The sequence below is a fragment of the Drosophila rhopaloa genome, unplaced genomic scaffold (assembly GCF_018152115.1).
Source record: "Drosophila rhopaloa isolate 14029-0021.01 unplaced genomic scaffold, ASM1815211v1 contig_2, whole genome shotgun sequence".
Classification (NCBI taxonomy): Eukaryota; Metazoa; Arthropoda; class Insecta; order Diptera; family Drosophilidae; genus Drosophila; species Drosophila rhopaloa.
The window spans coordinates 22154431-22173690 of NW_025335083.1; the positions used below are offsets into that span (position 1 = coordinate 22154431).

Here is a 19260-nt window from a genome sequence, read left to right on the forward strand (position 1 = left end):
AATTGTTGTTTTTTTATAAAAGGTGAAACTAATTTCGGAAAGCCGAAGTTTAAATACCCTGCAGTCAAACCGAAAACTGCGTTTATACAAGAAGTTCTGAAAGCAATTACGATTCCAACGAGACGAGGCTGCCCCAAATCTTAATTGGTAAGTAAAACACGGCACAAACATTTACATTTGAATTTATTTGCAATATTTAATATGACTTCAATTTCTTATTTTTCTTTTCGCCTAGCTACAGATGAAAACTTTCGTATAATGTATAACAATCAATAATCGTTTTAGTATAATGTTAAACTTTATAATATAAATACAAATATTTGTTCACTTACAATTTGAAATATGAAAACTTTTAATTTAAAATTTGTATACGCGTTGCGTTACTGACTTGAGTTTTTGATTTATTCAACATGGTACATTTGATTTAAGTTTGTTTATTAGTATGCGTAGATATAGGATGTCTATAACACTTTTGATTATAGTATTGCATTGTGTAGCTGGTTTTGATTGGTAGTTGTTGCAAACGATGATCGAGTCGATTGGAATGCAATGGGAACGTGAATACAAATTTCAATAGATCTCAGATGAGTCTTTCCCATCCGAGAAAATACTATAAAGTTTAATATAATAAATTTGGCCAAATATTTTGCTAGCACACGATTACAACAGCAATGCATACAATTACTAGAATTGAGTTTTGATATGATCATGAATCACAACAATATGTCCTATACAATATCTATGGAATTAGTTATTATGTACAATATGCTGAGTAGGCGCAATATCAATGACACGACTGTACATAGTTCGAGCTTTCGTTTTGATTATCATTTTGTAAAATTATTAACAATGGGGATTAGTTAAAAGTCTGCTTGTAAAAAGGCTACGCAATAGATCAACATAAGTCTTCCAAAATTTAGAAAAAACAAAATAAAGCATTCTTTGGAACGATAGCAAAAGCTTGTGGCAGCTTAAAACCGATTAAAACAATGTATATAGTTATAGATTTCTGATTATACGTATAGGTTCTTGTATAAGTAAGAATGACGAACGGCAACGTGAAAAGTGTCCGTACAAGAACGGCTCAGTCTTCTGCTAAACTCAAAATCGAATGGCGATGATGTTGAGAACGTCATGGGCGTTATAAAGAGGATTATCGTCTGACTATTCGGCATACGCTGGCTGGCTGGCCGAAGCTTACGGCTAGGCGTTGTTGTTCTCGCCGCAGCATTGTATGCAGTCCATGCAGTTATGCTACCTGTTCCCATCACTCTTTCTGCTGATATTCGATGAGTTCAGCTGTATCTATAAGAAAACAAAGTGTTTATTTAACTCAATTCAAATAGCCAAAATTAAAAGAAAAGCAAGAACGCGTGTTAAAAGTTCAGAAGGCGTGCAGGCAAGGCTCAAGCGTGCTGGGCATTAACTGACCTTTAATCCTTGCATTATTATTTGTGGTGTTCTTAAGCATAACGTGTTTTAACTTTTCGCACAACAACAACAGCAAGAAGGTGTCAAGGTGAACATTACGATCAACAAAGTTAGAGACAGTGTTACAGTAAGAAAGTATTTTTTAGAAGCGAATCTTCACCACTTGAATTACCTGCAGGGAACGGATGGTGTCCAGTAAGGCCTTCTTCTCCTCGAGCAGTATGCTTATGTCATCCTGGGCGGCCTTTAAATATGATCGCAGCACATCCGCCTCTTGCTTGGTCTTTTGCCTATTTTAATCATATCGAACAAACATTAATAACTTCCTTAACACATATTATTTTGGTTTTTACCTATAGTTATCCGTGTTTACTTTCGAGTCCACGAGTTGACGGCGCAGCTGATCGTTGTCCAGCTTCATCTGCTGCATCACCAGCTGCATGGACAGCAGCTCCCGCTCGCGTTCACGAGGTGCTCCAAATAAGGCACTGCCCAATGCCTGATGCTGCTTGGCACTCATATTTGTATCTGCAATATAACCATATCGATGAAGCCATAAAGCATATATTTTTAGGATCTATCGCACCTATAGGCTGGATATTAAGCAATCCGCTCTGGTCACGCTCCAGACGCATGCGACCAATGCACAGATTTATGGGCACAGGTCCCGGTGAGGTAATATTTACGGGTGGACGGTCTTCAAGCAAGTTAATGCGAACATTTTCCAGATTTACCTAAAAAAAATGACCAAGTATTTAGTGGAATTGCTTATGTATACGGAGATTATCTTACCGTCACTGGCATGGGCGGGGAAATGACCTCATCCTCGGCCAGATCGCCGAGTCCAATTACGGTGCTCATCGACAGATCCATATTAATGTCTTTTACACGAATCTCGGCATGGTGAGTGATCCAGCTTAAATTGAAGAGTAAGGTAGAAATACAATTGGATTAAAATTAAACTGTAGAAAACCCATTGAATCTTTTACGCTTATTAATTACCTTTGAATACGCTTGCGATCAATGATGCCCTCGATTTCCTTTGGCATGTTCAAGGTCTCCTCCAAGCGCAGACGTATGCAAGGCGGAGCCTCAGGATTATATGGCGCCAGATTCCAGGCTTTGCAACGCGCTCCAAACTTGGTCTGAGAAAGCATGGAACAGTTTTAATTTAAGCCCAATAAATCCTTGATCATGTTTAGCTACTTTGGAAACAGCTAGAGAACAACATGCTAAGCTAGAGGCAATACCATGCAAGTGGATTAGAGTTGAGTGGGTTTGATTGTGGTAATGTGGGTGTAATGGAAAAGATGGACAAAATGTTCCTTTGTTAAAGAAGCGGATGTATTTAGTTACTTTGTTAGTTTTACCAGTACAATTGTTAGTCGGTGTACCGCCAATGTTCTGGGTCAGTAGGTGCTGTATTTCTGTTGTTCTACTGTACTTCTTTCGGCCGTATTAGCCTATGCAGTTTGTGTACGCTCTCAAAAAAACTTCTATGTCTGAATAAACCAATTTGTTGCAAATCATAAGTCATTAACAAAGCAATACTAAGGAAATTATAAAATCAAATGGAATTCGGGTGGGGATCTAGGCATGTACTTAATGTATGGGAAGGACTAGCAAACGTTTGGAGATAGCTTCGTCTAACCCGTATCATGCTCAAAAATACATTCGAATGAGTTAACCATTTTCAAACAAGTTCCACAAGAGCTTCGAGATTGCTACAAAGCAAGTACACTTGGTCAAAGTTATTCCGGGGGTATTCACAGTGGCTATCAGCTATGAACGACACCCACGGCAAGCTATAAACTACTCAACTAGAGGCCAAGAACGCCGTAAATGCGTTTGCGAACAAGCCAAAAGTTCACTACAATGAAAGGAAAAGGTCGCACCAAAAACCATTAAATTATGTTAATAAATAAAAATTTCGATAGTATATACAAAGCGGCAAAATAAAATCATAATCTTAAGCAATTAATTAAGTAAGGAATTTCAAATTTTGTATATTTTATACCTTGTTTGCTTGATGCGCGATCTATTTTTTGTTGGAGTGTTGTTGGTTGTTGTAGTTGTTGGTGATTGTGGACAGTTGTGTCATGTAAGGATTGTCATATATTAATTTACAAGTGTTCGTTTCATGTTGATTATAAAGAGTTGAGCAGAATAATTGATTTCGAATTTGTTTTGAGTTTTGATTAGCACACATTGAGATTGATTTTGAGTATTTTTAATATTTGTTGTTAAGAGAGAAGAGAGAAAATAAAATGAGAAAATGATTATACGATAAGTTATTTTACAAAAATAATTATTTTGCTTTAAATTAACATTTTGGGGTAGTCCCCAACAGATGGAAAATATCATAACTTTAAGTGTTTACATTAGGAAATGTTCAGATAAAAAATATCGAAACATGCAGAATGTTAAGCGCAAAACATTTAATTGAGCAAGATCTTTAGAATAACCAAAGTGTAACAATAGAATTAATGTTGTTTTCGTATTTACAAATCAAATACAAAACAAATGATAGTCACGGAACTGAAAAGATTCCGGCATAAGCCAATGGCAACCTTCGGAGAAGTCTACCTGCAACTCATCCCAGGGAATGGCTCCACACTCGTCACAGCTAACGGCGGCTACTTGCAGGCGAACAGAGGACTTGGGTCCCTCCTGCTGACGAATCAGCTCCACAGTGGTCAATCTGGGAATGAATGAGCTAATTATAAACTTATCTCATGGTAAATTCAACACTGAAGCAACCTAAAAGTGGCCATAGACACCAGATCACGTCGCCTCCAGGTGCTGCCCTCCGAGGGTTCCGATGGCGAGGACATGTTTGTCTTGTAGCTGCTCGGCTGCTCCTCGTACACTTCACTGGCCACCTCCACCGGCGAGGCCTTCATGTTGTTGTCATTGGTAAAGGGATTCAGGCGGAACATCACATCCATGCAATCCATGGTCTTGTCGTCGCCCATCACAATGGCAAAGTTCTCCGAATCGGAACTAATGTCGCTCTGTATGGAGAACGTATCACTGGCGTCGTCGTTGGGTGTGCCCGATTTAATGGCCGAGTCAATAGATGTCATGAAGCTCGAGAAGCCCTTTTTCATGGACAGCAGTCCTGAGTTGATCTCCTTGGTAAGACTGGGCACGGTGTCAGTTCCCCCGGAACGACTGGCTGCACTCTTGCCGCTTCTCGACGCTGTCGAGATCGATTGCGTTTGGGACTGCGATTGCGTAGAAATACCCGTATCTGGACGAGATCCCTGGCTAGGCGTCGAAGAAGCCAACGTGGGCGTACTTTGTATTTGAACATTATAGCTGCAACGAGAGTGAAATTAGTTTAACGCATTGCATGCCATTCACATTTATCTCACCCATGCGTATTAGGATTAGATATGTGTATGCCACTGTCAAAAGGCGGGTCATTGGTCACTGGGGATGGTGTCTCTACGCTGCCGAAGGTGTTGCTCTTCAGCTGCTCCAATGGCGGTGGTGTGGGCCAGGTTATGTTACCACCTGGTTGGGATTATTCAGTGTTATTTTAAAGTTTTGGTTACAAATTAATTGTTTACAATCAGTTTACAATATTATATATGGACTAAAATTGCTGTTTGTTAGTAATTTAGTACAAAAAGACATGCGAGATATTTATAAGGAGTGTTTATCTGAAGCCATGTGGAAAAGAATGATTAAATAAAAAAAAAAAGTTTTGAAGATATGAATAATTTAATTTTTAATTCAATTTCCAATAGGCTTCAGTCGAACATCTCACAAATGAAGTGTCTAAGGTCCTAGGTGCCCAGCCTAAACGCATAACAATTGTAGAAATTGAAGTACGATTCGTAAGCGACAATTACAGCAGCAAGTGTAAATTGGCTCCTAGCAGGATTCTAGTTATTCTGGTGATCTGAGTGGTGGGGGTTAGTACTTGGGTCAAGGCTAAGCACAACACGATATCGGTGAAACTACGTGTGATTTAGACATTAACTAGAGTCGTGTGGTTGTGTTAGATCGCATAGCTCTCTGGACGGAGGAGATCGGTCGGGAGTTAGTTTGTGAGTCACTTAACCATAAAACTAAAGAGAGTTGAAGAAGAGACAACAAAAGATATATAAATTCTTACTATTCATGTGTAAATCATCACCCAAACTAGCTGAATCGGGTACGACACTTTCAGCATCACCACCACTTGATTCCTTACCAGGTGTTGGCGATGGCATCACGAGCGTGACCTCGATCTGCGGCACAACGCACCCAAAAATGATCGACTTTTGTTCGTTTTGCTGGGGATTTCAACAGAAATATACGGATTAAAAACTGTCTTGAGGAGTATAGTCAAAAAACAACACATACCTTTTGCAATATGCGCTCGGCATCCAGGTTCAGGAAGGTGGACATCTCATTCAATTCCTCGGCGAGGCGCAGCAGAAAGAGCAGCTGGTAGTGATCGATCTGGAGGCTCACAAGATTCGAAATGTGCGCAATCGCATGCACATCCGCCGTGCGATCTGGAGCAGGAGCAGGCGGCGAAGCTCCTGCGGCAACGCCAGCGAGACGCACATCCTCATCGCTCAGGAAGGGATTGCACGGCTGGAGTGGCGGCAGCGTGGGCAGCGGGGCCAGGCCCATGCTTTCCATGCTGGCCGCCTTTCCGTTCTTTCCCACATCCAGTTGTGCCTGGGCGGAGCCGGAGTGCAGCCACAATGTGATGGGGACCGCGTCCACGAACGGAATGGATTTGTTGGGGCCCAGCGAGCGGGCTCCCAGGAAATCCACCCAAACCGGGTCCAGCTTGATGCACCACACATCCCGCGGCTCCAGCCACATGACATAACGGGATAGGTACTGCGTTGAGGCGGATCGGGGCAGTTGCTGACCCGCCGGCGATACAGGTGACATCATGCTCACGTCCGAGGCAGCCACATGCGACAGAATGCGATCCGTTACGATGCACATGTCACCCTCTTCGGAGGGAAAGCCGGAGCCAAAGACCAGAGATCCCTCCTGCAGGGAGTGCAGTGCTTGGGCCAGATCCGCCCTGGAGCTTCCCATTTCCCGGATGTTGGTCAAAGCAAACCGGGACACCTGAATCTGCATAGTCTTCGGCCGATCCTTTTGGCTGGGCGCATCCACCGCCGCCTCCATCACGACACGCGGCATAATCGCTTCCACCTTGACATCCATGTACATCAGATTCGGCTCCTGGTCAACATTGACGGCGGCCATCTGTGTGCCATTGGAGCCATTGGAGGCAATCGAGCCGCGTGGCGCCTGCTGTTGCGGATGCAGAGTGCTCTGGGATCCAACGCTGGTCCGGAGCAGGCTCTCGTGCAGATTGAGGCCAAAGGAGTTAAGCCACAGTATTGAGCCGAGATCGAAATGCACCTGGATGGGATTCACATGCACAAAGACCTTCGAAGGCGGCACTGTTGGGCCAATATGAAAGAAGATAGAGGATCAGAATCGGAAGTACTTGGTAATACAAAGAAACTTACATGGAAAAACGAAGTCTCCTGGATAATAAAAATAAGTATACTCCGCATGGATAATGGGCATCTCGGCGGGAAACGAATAACGATCCTTGTCGCCTGCAAGAGGATGGGTTCATTAATAAAGGCACACTGGCATCAGGTAAGATCAAATTAAAATGCAACATGACATCAGCAGAGTTAGAACCTTTTGTGATATTCACCTGAGGATTTGCTCTTCCTTTTATGTTGCGCTACAAGGGCAACAACAACAATACAACAACAAAAGCGTTTTACATGATTCATGGATGAAATGGATAAGTCAGTTAAAAGCAACGAGAGAAAAAGAGATGCCAAATTGTTACATTAGTTGGAGATGCTTAAGACTCATTCTTACGAACTGAGTTATTAGAGGAGTTACAAAATTCGAAAATAGTATTTAATAGATTTTTATAGAAACACCCGTACACAAAATCAGTTCATAAAAGTGAAGCCCATTTAAGTGTATTGTATGTGGGCAGTTATGTGGGCGTGGCTTGTTAGTAATCTCTACCCCATTTCAAGATGATTCCATACCCGAAACAAATTCCTTGGGCATAGCCTTCTTTCCCGATGTGGTCACTCTATACAAGGTGAAGTCCTCGATTCGTAAGATCACACATGAACTCATCAGCTTGGCCAAGTTCTCCAGAGTGCTCCTTTGCTGTGCTGCCTGAGAAAGTTGACTACTGACGGAGGCAGAACCAGAACCAGCGGATCCCCCCGATCCTCCGGCCACTCCACCTGCCGTGGGCGTACTGCTGCCATTGGAGAAGCCGCCCGCTCCATGCTGGGAGCCCAGCATACTGGCACTGAGCATAATCGGTGAGGCGGGAGTGCTCCGCTCCAGCGGCGCATGTGTGGCCGGTCGATTGGGCTGGCTCAAATTAAGCACGGCCTCACGAAAAGCATTAAGGGATTCCTTTAGCCACAAAGCCGGCGCCACCGAAGCCTCCTTGTATTTGGCCCAATGCGAGCGATCCGATTTGGCCAGGTGATAGGGATAGTAGTCCACCTGAAAAGCGGTCACCGACACCTGCAACGCACCACCCTTGTCCAGATCTGGGTAACTGGAGCGCCCGTCTCCCTCGTCGTCACACAAATGGAGATCGATGCGCTGACTAAAGAAATGATACGAGGTCTCACGCACATCGAAGGCGTTGAACATTCGTTGCGCATTCGTGGTGTGGGCGGATTCGGAGAGACGATTCTGCTGCTGCTCCACCTGGGCCTTGTACTCGGGCAGTGTCTATAATCAGAATAAATTTAAATAAATAATCGTAGGTCATTTTCAACCTTATCTCAATCAGTTAGAAATGGGGGAAACCCCCATTCCCATAAATAAGTTGACGTTGTGCTGCCTCACCTGCATTTTGCGAGCCGCCTTCGACTTTTGGGTGGCATGAGTGGCCGCCTTGATCAATCCGGACAGGGAGTCCACAAAATGCAGAGCCGCCTTCAGCTGCGAGTCCGTGAGCACCCACAACAGATCGTCCAGGATGAGGACCAGGCGGGAAGCGAGCAGGGAACAGTCGGACAGCCGTTTCCGGATCGTGATGCGGCACCTGGCGTGATTGGTGAGCAGGCGCAGCGGGGTCAGCGACTTGTCCTGCGTGGAACTGGCCTCGATGCGTACCGTCTGCCAGGAGAGCTCCTTAAAGATCAATATGATGCCCTTCTGAGCGTCCTTGAGCCGCGTCAGCCGCAGATCGGCATTTGCCCACTTTGGCGTCTTGGATTCGACACGGATGCGGGACATCTGCACGGAGGCGGTAAAGGCGGCGCTCACAAAGTTCACGTTCACCGTGTTGACCACAATTGTGATGCCATCGACCACCTTGTGGATGAAGCTGTATTTACCCTGCGGCACTTGTGGCAAGGCAGCGGCGGCAGCGGTGGGAGATCCTGCTCCTCCGGGTCCTGACCCTCCGCCTGCATCGCGTGTCGTTGGATTGCAGGTCTCGATGGTGATGCGCACCTCATCCAGAGTCTGTGGGAGTGATTAGGAGCATGATTATTACTTATAGTAATTAGTTTTACTATTTAATTGGCTGTTTTAATTTTATTGTGCAAGGACTTCCTCAAGATATATTATTTATAGTTTTAAAAACATTTTATTGAAAGTGCATTTAAATATATATTTACAAAATACTTCCTTTACTGAAGTATTATTTAGTTGAAAAAACAATCCTTTAATACACCTATTTAAATAAACAACGGAACACATTATTAAATTCACAAAGCTGCCAAGGAACAGCAGGTCCTTCTCTCGTAAAATGCTGCTAATCTCTGGGATTACTCACCAGCGTTATTGGCACACTCTTGAGCTTGGTCCAACTAATCCGGAAGGAGACATGATTGCACCAGGCGGAGGTGAGGCGCAGCCAGCTAGGAAGCTCCAGCAGCTCGGTAAGCACCCGCTCATCCAACTCCAGATTCGAGAGCTCACCCTCGCCGCGGAAGGTGCTCAAATTGATTTTGTCCGAGGAGAGATTCTTCGTATAGCTGAAGATATAAAGAAAGTAAATCATAAGCAAGAGGGAGAACCAAGATAAGACTCCTGCATGTCCCGCCACTTATATCAGCCTCGTCGCACACGTCACATTGCATTTGCAGTCAGTATAGAATTTAATGGGGGATTGAAACTAAGATGGGGTTTCGGAAACCATGGGAAATAGTTCACCCCTGTCGGCACCAGATGGTTGCCACCCAATTGACCCATTTCCCGCTAATGGTCGGGCATAATTGAAATCGAAATGAAGACACTGATTGGGTCAAAGTGGCGAAATGCCCACCAGAGCGGAATTCCAGAACTTATTACTTAACAACTTTTTCCTAAGCATTAAGGAATCTCCACCCAATACTCTTGGCAATGCCTGATCAGGTTAGCTACCTTTTCACCTGGCAAAGGAAAATGATAACAGCCTCGGTGGGGGAAATAAAAAGCTTTTCCTTAACTTTCCCCTCACAACTTGGGCAACAAGTTTGCTTTGCATTTACACTTGGGCTGCGTTATGTTATAAACTAGGCTTGTTTGCAGCCTAATTGCCTGGAACAGAACGGAGCCAGGTGGATGCGGGATGAAGGGTAAGGTGGCATATAGCGCACAAAAGATATCCACAAAGGGGCCAAGACAATGCTAATGTGTATACGGGTAAAAAACATGCCTTTGTTTAAGCAGGTGGCAGGACTTGACATATTAAAGTTCATGCGTGGGGACAAATATATAAAAATAGATGCCTGGTTTCCGACATAACATGCTTGGGAACGGCACTTAACTTTGTTAATAAGCTACACCACAAAAAAAGTTCATACGCATCTAGATTTTATGTTTTTGTATACTCAATAATAATTGATGTAACAATTGCTTTATTTCAATTTCAATTGTTTTCGGTGTACACATAACAAATAGGTCAACAAGTTCATATTCTATTGATCTGATAGTTTCGTTTGAGACTTAATACGAATACAATCGATTACATATCGTTATAGACATTCTTAAAAAAAATTAAAAAGCCAGCAAAAATACACTTTAGATTTTGATTTTAGTTTTTTATTATACATTTTTTATACCCTTGCAGAGGGTATTATAATTTTGGTCAAAAGTGTGCAACGCAGTGAAGGAGACATCTCCGACCCTATAAAGTATATATATTCTTGATCAGGATCACCTCCTGAGTTGATATAGCCATGTCCGTCTGTCCGTCTGTCTGTTTCTACGCAAACTAGTCTCTCAGTTTTAAAGCTATCGGATTGAAACTTTGCACACACCCTTCTTTCCTTTGCACGCAGTATATAAGTCGGAACGGCCGGGATCGGCCGACTATATCCTATAGCTGCCATATAACTGATTGATCGGAAATGCCATAACTTTCGTGTTTGTAAAGTTAGGAAGTTGGGATTTTCTATGGGTTTTATATTTGGCCAATCAATCCGACCTACCAAATTTCATAAGGATCGGCCGACTATATCCTATAGCTGCCATATAACTGATTGATCGGAAATGCCATAACTTTGGTGTTTGTAAAGTTAGAAAGTTGGGATTTTCTATGGGTTTTATATTTGGCCAATCAATCCGACCTACCAAATTTCATAAGGATCGGCCGACTATATCCTATAGCTGCCATATAACTGATTGATCGGAAATGCCATAACTTTGGTGTTTGTAAAGTTAGGAAGTTGGGATTTTCTATGGGTTTTATTTTGGCCCAATCAATTCGACATATTAAATTTCATAAGGATCGGCCGACTATATCCTATAGCTGCCATATAACTGATTGATCGGAAATGAAATAACTTTGGTGTTTTTAAAGTTAGGAAGGTGGGATTTTTTATGAGTATTAAAAATGCATCATATGAATAATTTTGGAGAATATAATTTGCAGAATATTCTGCAAGGGTATTTCAACTTCGGCTCCGCCCGAAGTTAGCTTTCCTTTCTTGTTTTTATATAATTTATAATTATTTATATTATTTATAATTTATTAAACATGTTTGTCTGAGCATTTTGTTGGCCTTTATTGTGTAAAAGTTCTTTAAAATCATACCTAAGTTTTTTGAATAGCATTTGACTCCGAATTGAAAAATAATAACCATTTAATATTTTTTATAGTGCATGTATAACAACCTGATTAAACATTTGGGGATCCCACTTGGGAAGCATTGCTTATAATTGTAAATAAACAAAGGGGAATTTGATTTTTCTGTTTATGTTGCGGCGTTTCTTAGCTGTAAAAACCCCTTCTTGGCAAGGTTATCGAATAACCGTCAAGTAAACCATATTGCGGCGAGGAAAAGACTGAAAATTGGATTTCGCATGCAAATGCTCAAAGGGATGGGAAATGAGTTGGTGGAATGGGAATCCGATTTCGCAGAGACGACGATGCGGCGCCAGAAAAAAAACACAGTAACGGATGGGGAGAAAAAAGTAAAGGTGCGTGGGTGGAAATTGGCAATCCACTTGTTACTTTAAAAGGGGGCGGAGTGGGTTGAAAAGGGGATGGTGGGAGGTAAGCTTATTAGCATGGGGCCTTCCCAACGTTAAACGATAAAGAAGGCATAAAAAGCGGGCCAGTACAGGTGGAATAACGGTTGTGTTAGGCAGAGTGGGTGGGAAGCTGCGAGAAATACACACATACAGACACTCACAGAAAAGTGGGAAAAATCAATTTCGGCTCCAAGTTCTCCACATTGCAATCTTTTTTCACCCAACTGCAGCTAATTAAGTTTCGTAATTCGATTTTCTGGCTGAGATTATGCACTTACATGGACAAATGTTTGAGTAGTTGGTTCTTTATCAGCGAGACCATCTTGCGACGTCAGCAGCGTGCTACAACAAATCAACAAATAAACAACTGGGCGACCGGGTCAAATAGTTCAACTTATTCCGCGCAGCATAGCTCCTTCATTAATCAATGGGATTGACGAAAAATGGCACTGAGTTTGAAATATTGTATATCTCCGTATTCACTTTCAATTTTTCTCTCTGTTGCACTCGACTCGAATCTTATTGGATTCGAACTGCTTGCGAACTGGCTTCGATTTTCTCCGACTCCCATTCGCAGTGCTCACATATTCACGGTCACTTGTGGGTGGGAAGACTTCCGATCAATGAGTGCGCGGATTAGTCATATTTTTGGAACCGGACCCCTTCGATTCCGAATCTTATCTCGATTTTCGCGTACGACGCAAAGTCTTTTTTGCTTCTGCTGCTGCTGCTGACCTGTCCAGTGTTTTACGACGACTGACAGGAACAGTGTTGGCCAACTGCTCTAACTGAAGTTGAGCTTGCTGTTAGAAGGTGACGCCGGTGAAGTCATAAACCAACTGGCTGAACAGCCAGAAATAAATCGCAATTTTTGTTCAGCAAGTCTGCCGTCAAAGTGACCTTAGATTTGTAAGTTTTTCTAAATTTATCGTAAACAATATATGATTAAAATTTATAAACAAATAATAAATAGTTTATAAACTATCAATAGGTGTATAGTCCACTTTATTACCATAAAGTTTAAGTTGTTATTTGTTTATAATTGAAATTCGACCACAAATTATTTATTATTTGCAAAAAAAAAGCTGTACGCACAATTTTGAGCGACGCTTTACAGCACTGCATTCCAACTGCTTTCGAGCACTGCACTTTCTCACAGCTGTGCGGACGCATTTATTTTATCTGGCCCTGGAAAATCGCTCTCTATTCCCGGTCACTCGAATTTTCCGGACACCAACTCAACCAGCAACCAAACCCGGAATCCACCAGAGCAGAGCCATGTCCAGTAGCGAAGCGCCGGACGCGCTGGTGGAGCAGGTGGTCGAGGTGACCGCTTGCACGGCAGAGGAGGCAAAACATTATTTGGGGGCCTGTGCCAACGATGTTTCCGCCGCCGTGGCTCTGTTTTTCGAGCAGGGCGGCGCGGCTGGAGCGGCTGCATCCACATCCTCGGCTGCAGCTGCTGCTGGTTCCTCCGGCTCGCTTCCCCTTCTGGACGATGAGGAGGAGGTAAGGGCGCCTATTGCCCCGGTGAGGGAGCAACTGATCTTGCCGGAGGACGACAACTTCTTTGCGTCGGGCAGCAGCAGCCGGCTGTCGCGCGTCACTCAGAGGGTCAAGGTCTACCCTCTGAGAGACTTCGCCCGGGAAGGCGCTCTGATGGAGGAGCAGTTACAGGCTACCGGCGTCTATGCCGATCCCAACGCCCATCGGTTGCGTCGTGGACGGGCAGCCCAGATGGTGGTGGCCGGCCAGGCCATGGCACTTAACAGCCGGTCCTCAACGGCCACCAGCACATCCCGCCTCGGAGACCTGTTCCGCCCGCCCACAGACATACTTTACTCTGGATCGCTGACCTCCGCCAGGGAATTCGCCACGAAACGGCAACGTTGGTTGCTAGTCAATGTGCAGGACGACAACTTTCAATCGCAGACCTTGAACCGAGATGTCTGGTCGGACAAGGAGCTCAAGAAATTGATTCGGCGCCAGTTCACTTTCTGGCAGGTGGACAACGATACATCGGAAGGACGGCGCTTCGTGGCCTTCTACCATTGCGCCACTCTTCCTTATCTGTGCGTGATCGATCCCCGTACAGGCGAGGAAGTGTGGCGCAGTGCAGAGCCGAAGCTGGAGAATGTCCTCTGCGATTTGAGGCAGTTTCTAAAGGAGCACCGCGACTTCATCCAGGAGGATGCACCCAGCACCTCAAAGCGATCAGCCACATACATCGATGATGACGAGGAAGTGGATCCCGAGGCCTCATGCTCTTCGACGGCCAGCTCTAAAGGAACCCCCAAGAAACGGGCCAAAGTTTTGGAGCTAACCGAGGAGGAACAGCTAGAACTGGCGATAAAGAATTCCATAAACGAGAACGGCGGTGGAGGTACGCAGAAGGATGATAATCCCGAGGGAGCCAGCGATAACGAAAGCTTGGAGGAGTTTGACGATGAGGAACTCAAGGGCGTGACTGCCACTTCCTATGAGAATTACTTGGGCGAGGCAAAGAGTGAAATGACTGCCTTGAAGCTGCGCCTGCTCAACGCCGCCGGAACAGAAGAGGAGATGGTCCAGCTGCGCTGGCCCTCAGACACCAAACTGCAGACACTGAGGTTGTACATCAACCAAACGCACAAGCACATCCCTCTGGAGGGATACAAGCTCATCTGCGCCTTCCCGCGCAAATCCCTTGAGACAGAGCACAATGGAAGCTCTCTAAAGGAACTCGGCCTGCATCCGTCGGCCAATCTGCATCTCACACTGGACGACTAAGCCACTGGGCTAAACGTTGTCAACCAGTAACCGTTTTCATGTGTACGTTAATTTATTTGCAAGTTTTGTCATCCAAAAAACCCATTATCGTCCCAAAAAAATGGAAAACTCCACATGAACTAAAATTATGTCTTTAAATTTAAGTCAACAAATATTAAGTAAAATCAACATGAAATGCTACTGTCAAGGCTCCTAAATAAAATGTATTCTTTTTTTATTCTCGAGTTTTAAACCTTTATTTTAACAAACTTTGAATTGATAACATGGATAAATAAAAGAAAACCTTCGGAATGAGAATTTTATTTTACAAGTTATAATTTAAGTATGCCTTTAAATGCGAATTTATATAATTCAACAATGTTGAAGCTGCAGAACTAGTTTCAGTTCTAAATGTATATTATCAAATATATGATAGATGCAAGTTTATTTAAAAAAATCGTATTTAACGAGCAAAGACTATTCGATTGCCCGCGAATGTGGCAAATTCAACCAAACTTTAAAGGGATAACCACTCTGTTCTTGGTTTCGCGCCCAACCTAAACAGACAACAGCTGATAGCACCCGCATGCTTCAATCTCAAAATCGTCACAATTGCTTAAATTGAAGGCGACAATAAGATATAGTTTACCATGTCGAAACCAATTACCTTTGTCACCGGCAACGCCAAAAAGCTGGAGGAATTGGTTGCCATCTTGGGACCCAGTTTCCCGCGCACCATTGTGTCCAAGAAGATTGATCTTCCGGAATTGCAGGGTAAACAATACACTTTTACTTGAATGAGTGATGACCTAAACCATTGTTGATCCCATAGGTGACATCGACGAAATTGCCATCAAGAAGTGCAAGGAGGCAGCGCGCCAGGTAAATGGACCCGTCCTGGTCGAAGACACCAGCCTGTGCTTCAATGCACTGGAAGGATTGCCGGGTCCGTATATCAAGTGGTTCTTGGAAAAGTTGCAGCCGGAGGGATTGTACCGCCTGCTCCACGGCTGGGAGGATAAATCAGCCCAGGCTGTGTGCACTTTTGGCTACTGCGATAGTGCGGATGCAGAGCCGCTGATCTTCAAGGGCATCACAGAGGGCGTTATTGTAGAGCCTCGTGGTCCCAGGGACTTTGGATGGTGAGTCACTTGCGTAACTAACCTGATAAAATAGCCCTTACTAATTAAATTTGTTTCTGTTATCGCAGGGATCCGGTATTCCAGCCCAAGGGCTACGACAAGACCTATGCCGAACTGCCCAAATCAGAGAAGAACACAATTTCCCATCGCTATCGCGCCTTGGCGCTCCTGCAGCAGCACTTTGAGAAGCAGGACAAGCTAATAAACTAAGACTCAATTTATTTAAGCTTTGCATATTTGTTCTACAATGTCGAGAAATGGTTGCAACCTAAGTTTCGAGTTCAAATCTGTCTTTCTATCTGCTCCTACTCCTTCCAGTCTAATCATCCTTCTTGCTCTTGGACTTCTTGACCTTTGAATCCTTGACGACACCAGCAGGCTTGTCCCAGTAGTAGATCAACTGGCCCAGGATAACCGAATTGGCGAAGGTGGAGGCAATGAAGGTGAGAATGATCATGGTGTCGCCCGTCTCCTGGATGGAGGTGAAGATGCGGGCCACCGAGCCCGCAAACATCATGATTACCGTGGCGGCGGACAACTGACCAGTAGATCCAGCCTGGTAGTTGGTGTACGCCTGCGACAGTTTACCTACCAGCAGGATGGGAATGTTACAGCTCTGGATGGTGAACAGGACCGACATGGGCGTTAGCCCCGAGTTGAGGACATACATTAGCAGGACATATCCCAGAAGGAAGAGCCCCGACTGAGCCTTGCGTCCGTTGAAGAACAGGACCAGGACGGCGATTGCCACGGTCTGGATGGCCAGGAAGGTACTGTCACCCCAGGCACTGAATGGATAGCCATGCATAAAGTTGTAGGACAGGTGGAAGGAGATGGCCAGCAAGTCAAGCACTACGCCCACTATGTTGATGCCCTCGCCGGACTTGCTGCTGAGGATCTTTAGCACCTGAGGCACCTTCACCAGCACAGACCCGGCAATAATTGCCAATCCCAGACCCTTGCTCAGCAAAGCCTTAAAGCAGGGAACTGCAAGACAAGTTAACAGATTGTTAAAAGGTATTAATTGCACTCGGGCAACCACTCACTGTCCAGGAAGTTGTGCTCCAGGAAGTAGTTATCATAGCACTTTTCGCTCATTAGGAACAGAGCTCCCTGCTTGATAAGATCCGTCATTTTGTGCTGCGGACAATTTCTATTTCCTTCTGTTTATCACGGAGGTCGCAGTCGTACTTAATTAGTAAGTGCCCTCTAGTTTCGCTATGCACCGGGTGTTATCAAGCTGGCCGGCCGATCTAAGAATGAAATGGAAAGCCGACGTTGGCGCACACGTAATGCTGAAGCCGAAGAAGAGATTGCTGCTCGGTGGTGAATCGGATCGGCTTGGGAGTGGAGGCGGAATGATTAGATAGGTGGTTGTATCTTATCCAATGCGCTGCCAAACGGTATGTTATTTTCGTCTGACTTTCCCCAAAAGGTGTGCGGTAAAAATCACTACGTGGTTTTTGGCGCTGTACAACACTGCCGCACCGTGGTACACAGGGTAAATAGAAAAATTAAACAAACCTGCATGTCTTGCTTTTTTATGACTATGTAGTAGTCTTTAAATAAATGCAGTTGCCTTTGGAATCCAATTTAAAAGTTAATACAAATAACATTTAATCCATAAGGCCCCAATTACAATTGCTTTCGTTCGCTTTACTTGTTAAACCTATATTCTAGCTTGCCCCACTGACCCGATGTATCGATAGCAAATCGATTATTCTTCCAACTCTACCTGTGCGCTGAAGATAAAATTTGTTTATTCTGCGGGCTACGCTGATGTAAAAAAAAAACTGCGAATATAACCTTTTAAAAACCCGGTTAATTAACATGTCCTCCTCCGAGGGAGCCCCGGAAAGCAAAAAGCCACGTCCTGAAAGCAGCAGCAATGGCAGCCTGGAGCAAAATGGAACGGCGACCGGCGCCGGAGGCGATTCCCGTGATAAAGTGGCGCTGATAACAGGCATAACCGGCCAGGTGTGTAATTATTACTATTAGTCACGTTTGCTTTTGGGACATCCCTTCAATAGATTGCTTACGTGTTCATATTGTTTAATTACTCTTTATTGCCTCTCTTCTAGGATGGCTCCTATTTGGCAGAGTTCCTGCTCAAGAAGGATTACGAGGTGCACGGCATTATCCGACGAGCCAGCACCTTCAACACCACACGCATCGAGCATCTTTATGCCGATCCCAAGGCGCACAAGGGCGGCCGGATGAAGCTCCACTATGGAGACATGACGGACAGCAGCAGCCTGGTCAAGATCATCAATATGGTGAAGCCTACGGAGATCTACAATTTGGCGGCACAGTCCCATGTAAAGGTCTCTTTTGACCTGAGTGAATACACGGCTGAGGTGGATGCCGTGGGCACACTTCGCATTCTGGACGCCATCCGCACTTGTGGCATGGAAAAAACCGTAAGGTTTTACCAAGCCTCCACTTCGGAGCTCTATGGAAAAGTGGTGGAGACACCACAGAATGAACAGACACCGTTTTATCCAAGGTCGCCATATGGTAAAACAGCTTCACTACATTCCGTAAATGTATCAATTAATTTCATCTCCAACTTTAGCATGCGCCAAAATGTACGGCTTTTGGATCGTCATCAACTACAGGGAGGCCTACAACATGTACGCCTGCAACGGCATTCTCTTTAATCACGAGAGTCCACGACGTGGAGAGAACTTTGTGACCAGGAAAATAACCCGTAGTGTGGCCAAGATTCTGCTCAAACAAATGGAGTACTTTGAGCTGGGCAACCTTGACTCGAAACGCGACTGGGGACATGCCAGTGATTATGTGGAGGCCATGTGGATGATGCTACAAAGGGACTCGCCCACTGACTATGTCATTGCCACGGGCGAAACTCACAGTGTGCGCGAGTTCGTGGAAGCCGCATTTAAGCATATCGGACGCGAGATAACGTGGCAGGGCAAGGGTGTGGACGAGGTGGGCGTGGAGAGCAGCACAGGCGTTGTACGCGTTCGTATCAATCCAAAGTATTTTCGGCCCACGGAGGTGGATCTGCTGCAGGGCGATGCCTCCAAGGCTAAACGGGAGCTCGACTGGGCGCCTAAAGTTAGCTTCCTGGAGCTGGTCAGCGACATGATGAAGGCTGACATCGAGTTGATGAAAAAGAACCCCATCGCCTAGGGCCTGGAAGCCCGGATTGGGACTTAACACGGCACAAAGCTCTCTGCCCGCTTGCGGAGCTATACACTAACCATAGTTCTAAGCGTGAATAGTGATCACTGTATTCGATTTGTCACCGCTGTGAATGTCTTTCTGTATTCTCTTAGGGATTTGCAATCATTCCTTTTTTACTTTGCTGCGTACGTTCACGTTCTGTGTGTGATTCTAATTGTTTTTATACACTTTACCAAATCTAACGAATATTTGCAATAAATACGTTTAAACTATACACTTTGAAACTGTCGAA

General features: G+C 44.6%; 5 protein-coding genes across 9 annotated transcripts; 3 read left to right on the forward strand and 2 right to left on the reverse strand.

Moving 5' to 3' along the window:
• Nucleotides 1-166: 166 nt before the first annotated feature.
• Nucleotides 167-12695, reverse strand: LOC108040309 (UHRF1-binding protein 1). 5 transcript variants are annotated; one of them, XM_017117736.2, is made up of 18 exons: nucleotides 12207-12695; nucleotides 9245-9446; nucleotides 8308-8931; nucleotides 7479-8190; nucleotides 7127-7156; nucleotides 6930-7022; nucleotides 5788-6860; nucleotides 5636-5717; nucleotides 4809-4950; nucleotides 4192-4752; nucleotides 4018-4132; nucleotides 3449-3469; nucleotides 2434-2576; nucleotides 2224-2347; nucleotides 2018-2165; nucleotides 1785-1959; nucleotides 1604-1721; nucleotides 167-1305 (listed from the first exon to the last, which is right to left on the reverse strand). In XM_017117736.2, exons 1-18 carry the CDS (start codon nucleotides 12248-12250, stop codon nucleotides 1255-1257), a joined length of 4458 nt encoding a protein of 1485 aa, XP_016973225.1. In that variant the 5' UTR covers nucleotides 12251-12695; the 3' UTR covers nucleotides 167-1254. The 5 variants fall into 5 exon arrangements, with proteins under 5 accessions (XP_016973225.1, XP_016973222.1, XP_016973226.1 ...); XM_017117733.2 differs by having other exon boundaries at nucleotides 5558-5717; XM_017117737.2 differs by lacking the exon at nucleotides 7127-7156 and having other exon boundaries at nucleotides 12207-12694.
• Nucleotides 12696-12869: 174 nt separating this feature from the next.
• On the forward strand, nucleotides 12870-14914 carry LOC108040312 (UBX domain-containing protein 7). The gene has a single exon (XM_017117746.2). It carries the CDS (start codon nucleotides 13207-13209, stop codon nucleotides 14695-14697), a length of 1491 nt encoding a protein of 496 aa, XP_016973235.1. The 5' UTR covers nucleotides 12870-13206; the 3' UTR covers nucleotides 14698-14914.
• A 270-nt stretch (nucleotides 14915-15184) lies between these two features.
• On the forward strand, nucleotides 15185-16044 carry LOC108040336 (inosine triphosphate pyrophosphatase). Its single transcript, XM_017117780.2, has 3 exons — nucleotides 15185-15450; nucleotides 15509-15818; nucleotides 15887-16044. The coding sequence occupies exons 1-3, from the start codon at nucleotides 15327-15329 to the stop codon at nucleotides 16026-16028; spliced, it is 576 nt and encodes a 191-aa protein (XP_016973269.1). The 5' UTR covers nucleotides 15185-15326; the 3' UTR covers nucleotides 16029-16044.
• LOC108040334 (mannose-P-dolichol utilization defect 1 protein homolog) lies at nucleotides 16021-17290 on the reverse strand. Its single transcript, XM_017117778.2, has 2 exons — nucleotides 16865-17290; nucleotides 16021-16805 (listed from the first exon to the last, which is right to left on the reverse strand). Exons 1-2 carry the CDS (start codon nucleotides 16950-16952, stop codon nucleotides 16138-16140), a joined length of 756 nt encoding a protein of 251 aa, XP_016973267.1. The 5' UTR covers nucleotides 16953-17290; the 3' UTR covers nucleotides 16021-16137.
• Nucleotides 17291-17419: 129 nt separating this feature from the next.
• LOC108040330 (GDP-mannose 4,6 dehydratase) lies at nucleotides 17420-19242 on the forward strand. Its single transcript, XM_017117771.2, has 3 exons — nucleotides 17420-17795; nucleotides 17900-18335; nucleotides 18394-19242. Exons 1-3 carry the CDS (start codon nucleotides 17649-17651, stop codon nucleotides 18972-18974), a joined length of 1164 nt encoding a protein of 387 aa, XP_016973260.1. The 5' UTR covers nucleotides 17420-17648; the 3' UTR covers nucleotides 18975-19242.
• The last annotated feature ends 18 nt before the right edge of the window (nucleotides 19243-19260 follow it).